The sequence below is a fragment of the Coregonus lavaretus genome, assembly GCF_964263955.1.
Source record: "Coregonus lavaretus genome assembly, contig: HAP1_SCAFFOLD_933, whole genome shotgun sequence".
NCBI lineage: Eukaryota > Metazoa > Chordata > Actinopteri > Salmoniformes > Salmonidae > Coregonus > Coregonus lavaretus.
Window position 1 is genome coordinate 143,213 of NW_028160863.1, and position 15,934 is coordinate 159,146.

The window sequence follows — 15,934 nt, forward strand, 5'->3', positions numbered from 1 at the left end:
TCCCATGTTAAGCTATGGAATTAATTGTACAGCATTGGATTGATGTTGGCATGGGGTAGAGGGAGTTTACATATACCAGTCATTTCCTTTTAAATCCATGAAGGGAAGAGGACAAGTTCACACTTAGAAAGGAGATAATAGTTCCACACCTCATGTGTCCTGATAACTACAGGAATGGAACCATATTGAGGTTGGCTGCTTTCTATACGGTTTGATGGGGGAGAGAGAGAGAGAGAGAGAGAGAGAGAGAGAGAGAGAGAGAGAGAGAGAGAGAGAGAGAGAGAGAGAGAGAGAGAGAGAGAGAGAGAGAGAGAGAGAGAGAGAGAGAGAGCGAGAGAGAGCGAGAGAGAGCGAGAGAGAGAGAGAGAGAGAGAGAGAGAGAGAGAGAGAGAGAGAGAGAGAGCGAGAGAGACAGAGAGAGAGAGAGAGACAGAGACAGAGACAGAGACAGAGACAGAGACAGAGAGAGAGAGAGAGAGAGAGAGAGAGAGAGAGAGAGAGAGAGAGAGAGAGGCAGAGAGAGAGAGAGAGAGAGAGAGAGAGAGAGAGAGAGAGAGAGAGAGAGGCAGAGAGAGAGAGAGAGAGAGAGAGAGAGGCAGAGAGAGAGAGAGAGAGAGAGAGGAGAGGCAGAAAAAGAGAGGCAGAGAGAGAGAGAGAGAGAGAGAGAGAGAGAGAGAGACAGGACATCAGGTAAAGTTCTGGAGATGAGGGAATATGTGTGCAGAAAGAAACCCTCCAGTATGGTTAACCCCAGTTAGGCCCAGTATGGACTATCAATACAAGTGACCATTTAGAATGTGACCCAGTTCAATGGGTCTTAACAGAACGGAGGGATGTCAGCCATGAAGTTGTCTAAACACAACTGGAATATAATTTGTTTGTGATTCATTGTTAATGGATTTTCCATTAGGAACACAGGGGGAAAACCTAACACAACAACACACATAACACACAACCAATAAAAACAAAGGGGGAGGAAACCACTAAAGTCATTACCATATTGTCATTTTCTAACGACAGGGAGAAAACATGTAAAATCTAGAAGACTACTTTAGTTCTGGTCAGAAGAAGCCTAGTGCACTACGTAGGGAACAGGGAGAGATTTGGGACAGAGACAGTAACTCCTGTATGGAAATCTTCATTCTAATGACAGTGAGCAAATCTCCAATCTCCATCCTATTCCCTATGTAGTGCACTACTTTAGATCTGGTCAGAAGTAGCCTAGTGCACTAGCTAGGGAACAGGGTGTCATTTGGGCCAGAGTCAGTAACTCCCCTGGGTATGAATTGTCTCTCTATCTTATCTGTCTTCTATATGATGTTCTCCTCTCCTCCTCTCTTCTCTCCTCTATTCACTCTATTCTATCATCCACACCACATGCCAGCTTCAACACAATCCATTTACAAGTTAAAGACACACCTTGGAATAAATAGCAAAGGAAAACTACTACTAGATGGATTTTTTATTTCCCATCACCATGAATCATATTTAATAACTGAACAGTAGCAGACCTAACTTCATCTGTTCCTGACTCCGGGTAGTGGATTAAAAAGACCATCAATCTCCAATGATATTAAAGTACAATTCTGAACATTACTGATATACTGAGTGGTAAGTCAAGATATCTGATGTTTTTATTGTTTGGTTAATACCACCACCTGCTGGACAGGTTTAATGTTGCTTGACTGAGCAGTATGGGAGAATAAAATATGCCAAATTTAGGGCCGGTTTCCCGGACATCTCCATTGAACATGCTTTTTAGTCTAGGACTAGGCTTCATCTGTGTCCGGGAAACCGGCCCATATAGTTCAATTAGCAAGTAAGTAACACTACCTGTTCCATGATACTGAGGAAAATGACATTGAGACAGAGAACCAATTGAGAAAACATTTCCATGGTTCTGAATGACAACCAACATACATTAACAGCATACATCATGATTAATGTGAATATATAAGATTAAAACATTGCACTTAAAAAAATATGAATGCATTGAATTGTAATTCATAACATCTTCTGAAGATCAAATCAATCAAATCATTGTTCATAAAAACAGAGCAGAATGAATCATCACATCTGGGGACCATCACCACCAGCATGACTAGTATATATGTGGACCCTACTACAGTTTAACCAGCTCAGCTATAGACTACACCAGCATGACTAGTATCTATGTGGACCCTACTACAGTTTAACCAGCTCAGCTATAGACTACACCAGCATGACTAGTATCTATGTGGACCCTACTACAGTTTAACCAGCTCAGCTACAGACTACACCAGCATGACTAGTATCTATGTGGACCCTACTACAGTTTAACCAGCTCAGCTATAGACTACACCAGCATGACTAGTATCTATGTGGACCCTACTACAGTTTAACCAGCTCAGCTATAGACTACACCAGCATGACTAGTATCTATGTGGACCCTACTACAGTTTAACCAGCTCAGCTATAGACTACACCAGCATGACTAGTATCTATGTGGACCCTACTACAGTTTAACCAGCTCAGCTATAGACTACACCAGCATGACTAGTATCTATGTGGACCCTACTACAGTTTAACCAGCTCAGCTATAGACTACACCAGCATGACTAGTATCTATGTGGACCCTACTACAGTTTAACCAGCTCAGCAGTACCAGAGATATTAAACCCAGGATAGAGGGGCTGAGTGAATGTGGTCTGGACTCTGTGGAGGAGGGTCATTGTGTCAGAGACACTGTAGAAGGACAGAGTACCTGCCTTGTGATCCAGGTCCACTCCTACTCTGGAGGACTGAGGGCCTGATACTTCAGTCTCAACATTATTGTGTCTGAAACAATAATCACATCTAGAGCACTCTAAACTCCAGGACTTGTTATTGTATCCAAATCCACTACCTTTCCCTGTTCTGCTGATGTCTTTATATGAGACTGCTGTATAAACATACCACCCACTCCACTCCACCTCCCAGTAACAGCGTCCAGACAGACCCTCTCTACACAGAACCTGACAGTAGTTGGTGAATCTGTCTGGATGAACAGGATATGGTTGTTCTTGGTCTGTATAGGTCACCTTTCTGTTCCCTTTAGACAGAGAGAGGTGTGTGTATGCTGTGTTTGGGTCCAGTGTGAGCTGACAGGAATCTGGGAGAAGAGCAGAGCAGAGACCAATGAGGGGAGTTAGAACAATAAGTGAAGTCAGATACTGTATCTACCCTGTCTTTGATTAGAGCACAGCAGAGATCAAATCAGAGAAATATGAGGAGTCAGGTAGATACACAGTCTTTGATTAGATCTACTATTGCTATATATTTCTAGAGGGATTGTTAGGAGTGTCAGTAAAAAGAGACTGTTAGTTACTTCAGAATAAAGAGACTCACATTGTAAGAACTGTTCTCTGGTCTTGGGCTCTGGAGGCAGTACAACATCCACTATATTCACTACAGACACACAAACACATTCACAGAGAGAGGGAATGTTATCATCATACCATATTCCACATGTATATGACTAGTAGGGAACTTTCAATGGTCTAAAGTTGATGTTCTTATTATTTTCAACCCACCTGTAGTGGAGATCTTGGTCCATTCTCCTTTAAGGACGTCTTCTAGTTTCTCTCTCAGTTCAGACACAGTCTTACTCACATCTCCAAAGTACTGAAGAGGACGGACAACGATGCTGGGTAAGTCTGAAGATACACTGGTACCGGAGAGAGACTGATAACTCTGGGGGGAGAGAGAGAGAGAACAGAACCAAATGATTGAGAGTTTCACATTAAGTTAATTTCATATCACATGTATCAAGGCAGTTGAGTTACCTGGAGGAAATGGATGTGATCCTCTGTGTGTGAGAGCTGCTCCAGCTCAGTGCTTCTCTTCCTCAGCTCAGCTATCTCCTGCTCCAGTTGCTCCAGGAGTCCTTCAGCTTGACTCACTTGAGCCTTCTCTTGGGCTCTGATCAGCTCCTTCACCTCAGAGCGCCTTCTCTCAATGGAGCGGATCAGCTCGGTAAAGATCTTATCACTGTCCTCCACTGCTGCCTGTGCAGAGCGCTGTTAAGAGAGAGAGAGAGAGACTTGTCTTACTTTAATGAGCCATCCTCATTACACTAACACCCCCCCTCCTAAAAGCACATTGCGTGCCACCACAACCTCCACACAATCACATTATCCAGTACCCAACACCACAGAACAATACACCATCCAGCACCACATTCCAACCGTCCATCCAACCCCTCCTCTCCAGCCGTACAGACAGCCCCCCTGAGCCCCCATACCTCCTGAAACATCTCCACACTGTTGATCATTTTGTACAACTCAAACTCAACCCTAAGGCGTCAACAGTAATGGCATTACCCTGGCAACACAGAAAAAACATGATGAACAGTCTGTCATTGCAGAAAACGGACACCCCTCCCCAACTCCCAGGTCAACCCGAGCCAACCAGCTATTGGTGTCCAGGGCTCCATGTAATACCCTCCACTGGACGACCCCTGACCTTTCCAGCACTGGGAGCTTATAGAGCACCCTCCACCTATACCCTGCCATGCTCTCAGCCCCCACAACCCCCTGCCACTGATGCCCCTTCACTCCCACTAAGCTCAGAGTGTTAAAAGTCAGTAAGTCCTCCGGACTCTCCTGCCAGTCCCCAGTCTCTGCTGTCCCTTGCAGTGGTGGAAACGGTGGTGGCCCCTCCTCAGGCTGCTCCAGCCCTCAGTACTGCAGCATAGAAATCAGAGACCCCTGCTGTATTGAGTCTCTCCGGCCGCATGATGAAGATCTGCTGATCCAGCCCCAAACCACCAGCCCTCCTCAACAGAGCACATGCTGGTTCCCTCCAGCCCACCTCCGTACGGTACAGTATCCTCTGTGCTGTTGAGTCAGAACGCTGCCGCCCTGAACAGAAAATATTCACTAACTTGCGCTGCAGGTCCACAAGCAGACCACCGGGGGCGTTGAGAATGGCCAATTTAAGCCATAGAGAGGATGCCACCAAGTTGTTGATGATCAGCACCGTCCCTCTGTATGCCACTTGGGAGATGAGCCACCTCCACTTCGTCAGCCTCGACACCACCGCTTGTGACACTCCTTCCCAGTTCTTCCTATCCCAACCCTCCGTGCCCAGATACACCCCAAGCATCTTGAGCCACTCACAGCCCCACTGCAACCCCCCTGGAAGCTGCGGAGGTGCCCTGTCCCTCCATGCCCCACATAACAGAGCCTCACTCTTGCCCCAGTTTACCTAAGCAGAAGACGCCCCCTCGTACACCCTCAAACTATTCTCCAGGGCCTGTAGGTTCTGCTCATCCCTAACCAACACAGACGTCATCAGCGTATGCTGACACTGCTATACCTGTCCCCAACCCTATGCCTGGCTCCCACACTCCCTGTAGCCTCCTGCGTAGCAGGCCCAGAAAGGGCTCAATAACAAGAGTGTATAGCTGCCCAGACAGAGGGCATCCCTGGTGAATGCCCCTCCCTACCCAGACTGGCCTACTGAGCCCTCCCCACACCTTGACCATACATGAAGCCCCAGCGTACAGCATTTGAACACAGGCCACAAAATTCTCCCCACAACACAAACAACACATTGAACAGATATTCATGGTCCACCCTATCAAAGGCTTTCTCCTGATTATGAACAGATAGTCTGTGATTAGGTGTCCTGGTACACAGTACGTTTGGTCCATCTTATAGTCCAAACAGAGCAATGCCACAGGCCTCCAGTTCTTTATGTTGCTCAAATCCCCTTTTTTGGGCCTCCCGTCTACAGCTTAGCAGCAGCTCCCCCACCCCGACGCACTCACGCAACACACGTCCAATAACTTCCCAGACCTTTAAAAAAAAAAATCAGAGGCAGACCGTCTGAGAGACGGCAGCTGAGAGTTTGTGAAAGGCCAGGGAAATGTCAATTCTCTGTGACAGAGAGAGTTTGGAAAGGTCTGTGAGCAGAACCTGAGAACACCCAGGATAATAATAATAATAATAATAATATGCCATTTAGCAGACGCTTTTATCCAAAGCGACTTACAGTCATGTGCATACATTTTTACATATGGGTGGTCCCGGGGATCGAACCCACTACCCTGGCATTACAAGCGCCATGCTCTACCAATTGAGCTACAGAGGACCACAGAGTTCTGCCCTCTATAAATCAGAGTACAACTCCACAGCCTCATCTCCCCACAACAGAAGTTACCCACCCATCAGGCTCCCTCATCTCCCCACAACAGAAGTTACCCACCCATCAGGCTCCCTCATCTCCCCACAACAGAAGTTACCCACCCATCAGGCTCCCTCATCTCCCCACAACAGAAGTTACCCACCCATCAGGCTCCCTCATCTCCCCACAACAGAAGTTACCCACCCATCAGGCTCCCTCATCTCCCCACAACAGAAGTTACCCACCCATCAGGCTCCCTCATCTCCCCACAACAGAAGTTACCCACCCATCTGGCTCCCTCATCTCCCCCACAACAGAAGTTACTCACCCATCAGGCTCCCTCATCTCCCCACAACAGAAGTTACCCACCCATCTGGCTCCCTCATCTCCCCCACAACAGAAGTTACTCCCCCTTCTGCTGTCCCCACCTCTCCCAAAAGCCTTGGAAGTTTGAGCAAAAAGTGACATCTTGGAAGAGCTTGACATGGAATTTCCAATAGGACACCTTTTTTTTTTTTTTTTTTTTAGTCATTTAGCAGACGCTCTTATCCAGAGCGACTTACAGTTAGTGAATACATATATATATATATATATATATATATATATTTTTTTTTATACTGGCCCCCCGTGGGAAGCGAACCCACAACCCTGGCGTTGCAAACGCCATGCTCTATCAACTGAGCTACATCCCTGCCGGCCATTCCCTCCCCTACCCTGGGCGACGCTGGGCCAATTGTGCGCCGCCCATGAGTCTCCCGGTCACGGCCGGCTGCGACAGAGCCTGGATTCGAACCAGGATCTAGTGGCACAGTTAGAACTGTGATGCAGTGCCTTAGACCACTGGGCCACTCGGGAGACCCACCTGCCTGGGCCCTGGTGAAACAGAGAACTGAGCCCTGTACTAGGTGCAGACACATTTTGGAAAGCAAAGACAAGGTCATTGATTTTGGCTCTAACCACTAACAACCTACCCTTACACACCTCTTTTGCTACCCCTGCACTAAGATTTGTGCCATGGCTCAGCACCTGCGCCCCCTTTCCACCAGACCCCCAATACACTTAATTAATCACATCACTGTGTGTCTCTTGCAAAAAAATCACGTTTAAATGTTTTTGGCCGAAAATCACCACAATCAGAAACCAGTAGAGAAGCCCATAAAGCCGCCATGCCAGAAAAAACCATCCATTTAAGCAGATTCTGAAGACATGCCCTTAAGAACCCATGACCCATTTTCTCAGCCTATACCGCTTCCTGGGTGAGAGGACACTAAACCCCTCATTCTTCATCACGTGTTGTACTGACCTTACAAACCTTCCAGGATCATTCAAATAAGACTCCAGCAGAACCTTCATTTTCCCCTTTAGTCTCCATCAGGAAGGTAGAAAGTTCTCTCACCGTATATACTGGGCCCTCAGCCTGACTGGCTGTCAGCTCTGGATCCAATGAGCCGTCTGAAAACGAGACGCCTTGTCCTCCGCTCCCGCAGACTCACCACCCCCCTCTTCCTCCTCCTCCATTGGCACGGTACCGTCCTCCTCCTCCCCAGTCTCTGCCCCCCTGCACTTCCCCCATGATCAGTGCCTCTTCCCCAATGACAGGCAATATTTCCTGGGATGAGCCCACCAAGCCTTCGCCCACCGGAGTCTCTGTTACTACAGAAACCTGCCTCAGCTCATGTAGCCCAGCTGCAACCCTCCCCACCACCGCTTTCTCCACAGCCTGCGCACCACCACTTGACCCTGCTCTACTCTCCTCCCTCCTGGTACCACCACCACTTGAACATGCTCTACTCTCCTCCTTCCTGGTACCACCACCACTTGACCCTGCTCTACTCTCCTCCTTCCTGGTACCACCACCACTTGACCCTGCTCTACTCTCCTCCTTCCTGGTACCACCACCACTTGGCCATGCACTACTCTCCTCCCTCCTGGTACCACCACCACTTGGCCCTGCTCTACTCTACTCTCCTCCCTCCTGGTACCACCACCACTTGACCCTGCTCTACTCTCCTCCCTCCTGGTACCACCACCACTTGACCCTGCTCTACTCTCCTCCTTCCTGGTACCACCACCACTTGACCCTGCTCTACTCTCCTCCCTCCTGGTACCACCACCACTTGACCCTGCTCTACTCTCCTCCCTCCTGGTACCACCACAACTTGACCCTGCTCTACTCTCCTCCTTCCTGGTACCACCACCACTTGACCCTGCTCTACTCTCCTCCTTCCTGGTACCACCACCACTTGACCCTGCTCTACTCTCCTCCTTCCTGGTACCACCACCACTTGACCCTGCTCTACTCTCCTCCTTCCTGGTACCACCACCACTTGACCCTGCTCTACTCTCCTCCTTCCTGGTACCACCACCACTTGACCCTGCTCTACTCTCCTCCTTCCTGGTACCACCACCACTTGACCCTGCTCTACTCTCCTCCTTCCTGGTACCACCACCACTTGACCCTGCTCTACTCTCCTCCCTCCTGGTACCACCACCACTTGACCCTGCACTACTCTCCTCCTTCCTGGTACCACCACCACTTGACCCTGCTCTACTCTCCTCCCTCCTGGTACCACCACCACTTGACCCTGCTCTACTCTCCTCCCTCCTGGTACCACCACCACTTGACCCTGCTCTACTCTCCTCCCTCCTGGTACCACCACCACTTGACCCTGCTCTACTCTCCTCCTTCCTGGTACGACCACCACCACTTGACCCTGCTCTACTCTCCTCCTGGTACCACCACCACCACTTGACCCTGCTCTACTCTCCTCCTGGTACCACCACCACTTGACCCTGCTCTACTCTCCTCCCTCCTGGTACCACCACCACTTGACCCTGCTCTACACTCCTCCCTCCTGGTACCACCACCACTTGACCCTGCTCTACTCTCCTCCCTCCTGGTACCACCACCACTTGACCCTGCTCTACACTCCTCCCTCCTGGTACCACCACCACTTGACCCTGCTCTACACTCCTCCCTCCTGGTACCACCACCACTTGACCCTGCTCTACACTCCTCCCTCCTGGTACCACCACCACTTGACCCTGCTCTACTCTCCTCCCTCCTGGTACCACCACCACTTGACCCTGCTCTACTCTCCTCCTTCCTGGTACCACCACCACTTGACCCTGCTCTACTCTCCTCCCTCCTGGTAAAACCACCACTTGACCCTGCTCTACTCTCCTCCCTCCTGGTACCACCACCACTTGACCCTGCTCTACTCTCCTCCCTCCTGGTACCACCACCACTTGACCCTGCTCTACTCTCCTCCTTCCTGGTACCACCACCACTTGACCCTGCTCTACTCTCCTCCCTCCTGGTACCACCACCACTTGACAACTTTCATGTTTTGAAATTATACTTCATTACTATAATGATTATCAATAAGCCTAAACATTAATTCAGTCACCTCTGGTCGACAAAAACGTATTTTCCTAGTACATTAATTGTCAAATTCATCAACCAGCATCGAGCACTCTGCCTTCTCAGGCAAGCGAGGGGCATGTTGAGGTAAATATGCTATCCGCCAAGGTTGCATTATGTCATTTATTGGTGGGCTGGAAGATGCAGTGTTTTTTCTTTTCTATTCAGAGGCTATTTACTCCCAATATGAGATAATTTTATATAGAAGGTTTTTATAATGCATGTTTACTAGGGTTGAGGTTAGCGCATCTGAGTAGGGATTATTTGGGTTCAATACCTGTCCTACCTATCAATCATATTGCTGCTTGTAGCCTATAACTGATGATCCCCACACTAGAAACACCCAAAACTATCTGTGCTAGCAAACCCTGTGTTCCACCCCTCCCCTGTGTAACCTTGAAGTTTGTTAAGAAACAAACACTTGTCTACGAAAAGAGACATGTTTAACGGATTCCGCTTGGCACCCAGCCGAGAGCACACGGAAACCACTTGCAAATTTACCAAAACTAACCAACTACTTGGGGTCTGTTCGGAAGCAATAAACGGAGGCAGATTAGCCACCACAACTCTTATCGAAAGAGGCGACATCTGCACCAACACACCCCTCACAACAAGACAAACCTTTTTCATTAACACAACCACCGCCTTGTTCATTCTGGATGCAGAGTCCAGATGTTCCGCTCCAACCTGTTCGCTGACCATGAGCAAAACTTCCTCCACACCTTTCTCCGGAACGGACCCGAAGCGACAGCGTTTCTTCTCCACTCGGTTGAGGCCATCACGCCGCCCTAACAAACTACCCCTACTCCCCCCTCAACTCTAAACAATAAACAGTGGAAACCAATAAACAAACCCTCCACCATCAGAAAATACATTCAGAAAATACGCAAGAACCAAAAGAAAAAAGAATAGTAGCCCTCCTCACGAACCACAAATCTCTCACAGCAACAACTTCTTCTTCTATGATATAATGGCGGTCCACAAACCAACGTTAAAGGTGCATGCCGCCACCTACTGTGCTGGAGTGTGTGGTCAATCACGGTTTCCAACATTTCTAAATCCTCCTACCTAACTCAGTACTTCTGAGAAAATAAAGAAGAGCCCTACTAACTTCTAATAGACCCTCCCCCATCCCCAAAATCCCTTCCAAACCCCCCCAACCCCGTCCAACCTCAATGACCCTACACTTCAATCTTTCCCTCTCTTCAACATACTTACAACAATATAACAACACATGCTCCACCGTTTCATCGACCGTACCCTCCAGACACAAACCATTCCCATGCTTGCCAACCAGATGTAATGACGAGATCAATGTACAATTTTCTACTCAACTATTCATATAAATGCCGGCCCTTGTGCTCAGAGTACCATCTCTTCTACCACACATCTATCAAAATGGCTCTGATCTTACATTTGGCCTCACCTCTACCCAGTGGAACACTGTACATTGCCATAATGTAACGTTTCTTCTTCTTTGGAGTTTAACGGCGGTTGGCATCCAATATGTTGCATTACCGTCCCCAACTGGACTATAATATAAATCCATTATACTTTGTTATACAAAATGGGAAAAGGGGAAAGGAACATTTAATTAAAAACCTTCCAACTAACCCTACACTCATTAAATAAACCACTACCCCATTCCACTACTTTGACCCTATCTGCTCCTGCACCATGCCAACGGCCTGGGAGGACGGGACACCACCACTCAACACACCCTGTAACTCTTCTGAAGTCTAATCTTGTATGCCCAAATACTTCTCTGCAGCTGCCACCACAACATCTATTTTCTGTGATTTACATTCCATTTGTGCGGTACAGTTGATAACCATTGCTATGAACGCTAAGAAGCTAACTTTACTAAAGCATATATCACTCGTTGGCCTATCCCTCTGTGCTGGCACAGATCTACTACTCACAGGGATCCTCTCAGGATCTCTCACCCTTGACCCATCCTCCTCTACTTCCTTCACTGCCTCAGCATACGACACCTTCTGCACTACTCTGACTCCAGCCACCTCAACCTGCCTCTCTCGCACCGGACACTTCCGATCCCCAGCAACATGGGTATCCCAACAGTTGACACACACTTTATTCACCAGAACAATCCTTTATCCCATTCTCTTCCGCACACATAAAACATCTTGGAATTTCCCTCCCACAAACTGCTGCGAAATGACCATAAACGTTGCACCTGAATTTATGGATTTGCCACAAAAGCTTGAATCAAGATAACTGATATATCATAACATGACTTTCTCTGGTAAAGACTCAAAACTCAAAAGGACTGACTCCTATGTTTCACCACGCTCACCACCGGGTCTGCGTCCCACCAAACGGCGGGAATCACAAACACCAGGAATCTTCATCTTCAATTTCTCCACCTCCACACTTAACGCTACCCCAGAAATCACTCCTTTCAATGGTGCCCTGTTCCTAAGAGCAAAGCAAGAAACAGATCTTGACCCAAGTTGCGTGACACGGAGCGCCCACTCCCTCTGGTCAGAAGAAACACAAACAAATATCACAAGTCCACTACAGGTTACCTTCACTGATTCAACTGCACCCAACTCCTTTCCCACCCACCCTGAAACCGCAAATGGATCTACCAAAAGGTATGGATCCACTTTCTCCAAAAATGTAATTCCTGCTGCACCCAATTCTTCTTTATCATGTCCATTGATACCAGGCTCTGGTTCTGAGCTCTTCACCACAAATTCTACCTCACTTAACTCTCCCTCATTCATTTCCATTTCACCTCCAGAACTCGGTCTGACTCACTCTGTTTGCACTTGAGTTATAACATTTGAAAGTCTCTATTCCTTTGAAACTTTTGTGAGTGTAATGTTTACTGTTCATTTCTGGTGGTTTATTTCACTTTTGTTTATTATCTATTTCACTTGCTGTGGCAATGTAAACATATGTTTCCCATGCCAATAAAGCCCTTTGAATTCAATTGAATTGAGAGAGAGAGAGAGCTCCATGTTAATGTATAGGGGACTTGAGTCTTTCATGGTTACTCAAGGTTATGTGATGAGGTAACCCCTCTTGCGACGTCAAAATCAGTGTCAGCCTAATGGGGAATGACCTCTTGGTGAAACAGTCAAGATGTTGGTTTCTCTCCTCAGTAGACCTGGGTTCATATCCCACCGGTTACATTAAGCAGTCTATTCTCTGAAAGGGGTCCAGACAGCCTGTTCCCAACAGTGGGATTGGATAGGGGCCTCTCTCTCTCTCTGACTGGAAGTGAGAAGTGAAATGGTGTGTCTCCTCTGGTCAACAATACTCACCTTGAGAGACTCCACAGCCTGTTGGAGCTCCTTCATCTCCTTCTCTCTCTCCTGGAATCTCTCCTGGACCTTCTGCTGACTCATCCCCAGCTGCCTCTGTGGAGAATCACTCTTCAATGAGCTATCAAGCTTTATTTGTCCAGTAGATCAATAGTATAGTAATGGGACATAGGGCCCATAGAAGATAGAGATTAATATGTTGAGGAAGAGTCTGTGTGAAATTATATTATTATATTGTTATGTGAATGATTATAGTTTTAACAGTGCACAAAACAGGGGGAGCTGATTGGGTGTTTGATAACGAATGATAATGGTGTTTGATAACGAATGATAATGGTGTTTGATAATGGTGTTTGACTTTAGAAAATGGTGATACATTTGGAGAATCTGGGTTAACATATCTATATAATCAAGGTTTGTGTTCATATCTGTTCTGCCGTGGATAATTTGAATGATCTCATATTCAAACAGCCTTAGTTCCTACTGTATCTTTAATTCTTTGTTTATCAGACAGTCACCAACAAGTAGTTCTGGTCTTACCTGTTTCTCAGTCCTCTCTGCTGCAGCTGACACTGTATCATGGCCTTTATGTTCATCCATTGTACACAGATAACAGATACACTGCTGATCGGTACGACAGAAAACCTCCAGCAGTTTGTCATGATGAGAGCAGATCTTCTCCTGTAGTTGTGCGGTGGCTTTGACCAGCTTGTGTTTCTTGAAACCAGGAAATTCATAGTGAGGTTGGAGGTGAGTCTCACAGTAAGAGGCCAGACACACCAAACAGGACATGAGGGCTTTCTGCTTTCTGGTCCCAGTGCAGAAATCACACGCCACATCTCCAGGTCCAGCATAGCACAGAGCAGGAGGGGGAGCAGCCTGGAGTCCTGTCTTCTTCAGTTTCTCCACCAACTCAGCCAACATGTTATTTTTCCTCAGATTAGGCCTTGGAGTGAAGGTCTCTCTGCACTGAGGACAGCTATAGACACCTTTCAGAACATCCTGATCCCAGCAGTCCTCAATACAGCTTCTACAGTAACTGTGTCCACAGGCAGTAGTGACCGGCTCCTTCAGTAGATCCAGACAGACAGAACAACAGAACTGGTCCTGGTCCAGCAGAACTCCCTGCTGAGCCATTTGGACGGTTGTTCACTCTCACACAGACAGACGACACAGAGACTCAGATCAGTTTCGTTTCCTCAGAATAGAGTTTGTGGAGGGGAGGGACTTCCTGGTTCTGCCAGAGGGGTGGGGTTAAAAGGAGGGAGGGAAGGGTTAGAAGAAGGGAGGAAGAGAGAGAGGAACTGCATGCAACAGGAAGAGGGAGACAAATAGTTTTGTTCCTAGGTTACAGTCCTTAACATGGAACAAATGAAATAATGAATCTTAAAATGTGAGTTGTTAGAATATATAAAGGATAACAGTTTCTATGAAGAACATATGTATAATTATTTTAATGACCTTTATAATGCCTTATAATACGCTAATGTGTTCTACTTAAGCAATAAGGCCTGAGGAGGTGTGGTATATGGCCAATATACAATACCACAGCTAAGGGCTGTTCTTAGGCACAACGCAACGCGGATTGAGAATGATGTAACACTTTCAAAAATCCAATCAAATTATTGGTCGCATACACATATTTAGCAGATGTTATTGCAGGTGTAGCGAAATGCTTGTGTTCCTGGCTCCAACAGGGCAGTAATAACGATCAATACACACATCTAAAAAGTAAAGGAATGGAATTAAGAAATATATAAATATTAGGACGAGCAATGTAGGAGTCTGGAGTGTAAATATATTTATAAACTGGGTAGTTCAAGCCCTGAATGCTGATTGGCCGACAGCCGTGGTATATCAGACCGTATACAAAACATTTATTTTACTGCTCTAATTACGTTGGTACGTTAATAGCAATAAGGCAGTTTTAGAACACCTACTCATTCAAGGGTTTTTCTTTATTTGGACTATTTTATACATTGTAGAATAACAGTGAAGACATCAAAACTATGAAATAACACATATCGAATCATGTAGTAACCAAATAAGTGTTAGACAAATCAAAATATATTTTATATATTTGAGATTCTTCAAATAGCCACCCTTTGCCTTGATGATAGATTTGCACACTCTTGGCATTCTCTCAACCAGCTTCATGAGGTAGTCACCTGGAATTCATTTCAAATAACAGGTGTTCCTTCTTAAAAGTTAATTTGTGGAATTTCTTTCCTTCTTAATGCGTTTGAGCCAATCAGTTGTGTTGTGACAAGGGAGGGGTGGTATACAGAAGATAGCCCTATTTGGTAAAAGACCAAGTCCATATTATGGCAAGAAGAGCTCAAATAAGCAAAGAGCAACGACAGTCCATCATTACTTTAAAACATGGTCAGTCAATACGGAACATTTCAAGAACTTTGAAAGTTTCTTCAAGTGCAGTCGCAAAAACCATCAAGCGCTATGATGAAACTGGCTCTCATGAGGACCGCCATAGGAAAGGAAGACCCAGAGTTACCTCTGCTGCAGAGGATAAGTTCATTAGAGTTAACTGCACCTCAGATTGCAGCCCAAATAAATGCTTCACAGAGTTCAAGTAACAGACACATCCCAACATCAACTGTTCAGAGGAGAATCAGGCCTTCATGGTTAAATTGCTGCAAAGAAATCACCACTAAAGGACACCAATAAGAAGAAGAGACTTGCTTGGGCCAAGAAACATAAGCAATGGACATTAGACCGGTGGAAATCTGTCCTTTGGTCTGATGAGTCCAAATTTGATATTTTGGGTTCCAACCGCAGTGTCTTTGTGAGACACAGAGTAGGTGAACGGATGATATCCACATGTGTGGTTCCCACCGTAAAGCATGGAGTAGATGGTGTGATGGTGTGGGGGTACTTTACTTATGACACTGTCTGGGATTTCTTTAGAATTCAAGGCACACTTAACCAGCATGGCTACCACAGCATTCTGCAGCGATACGCCATCCCATCTGGTTTGGTCTTAGTGGGACTATCATTTGTTTTTCAACAGGACAATGACCCAACACACCTCCAGGCTGTGTAAGGGCTATTT

At 46.6% G+C, this 15,934-nt stretch overlaps 1 protein-coding gene across 1 annotated transcript; it reads right to left on the reverse strand.

Moving 5' to 3' along the window:
- Positions 1-844: 844 nt before the first annotated feature.
- Positions 845-14,020, reverse strand: LOC311121373 (tripartite motif-containing protein 16-like). Its single transcript, XM_084195874.1, has 6 exons — positions 13,405-14,020; positions 12,865-12,960; positions 3,804-4,037; positions 3,552-3,711; positions 3,367-3,426; positions 845-3,130 (listed from the first exon to the last, which is right to left on the reverse strand). The coding sequence occupies exons 1-6, from the start codon at positions 13,999-14,001 to the stop codon at positions 2,619-2,621; spliced, it is 1,659 nt and encodes a 552-aa protein (XP_084052000.1). The 5' UTR covers positions 14,002-14,020; the 3' UTR covers positions 845-2,618.
- Between the last annotated feature and the right edge of the window lie 1,914 nt (positions 14,021-15,934).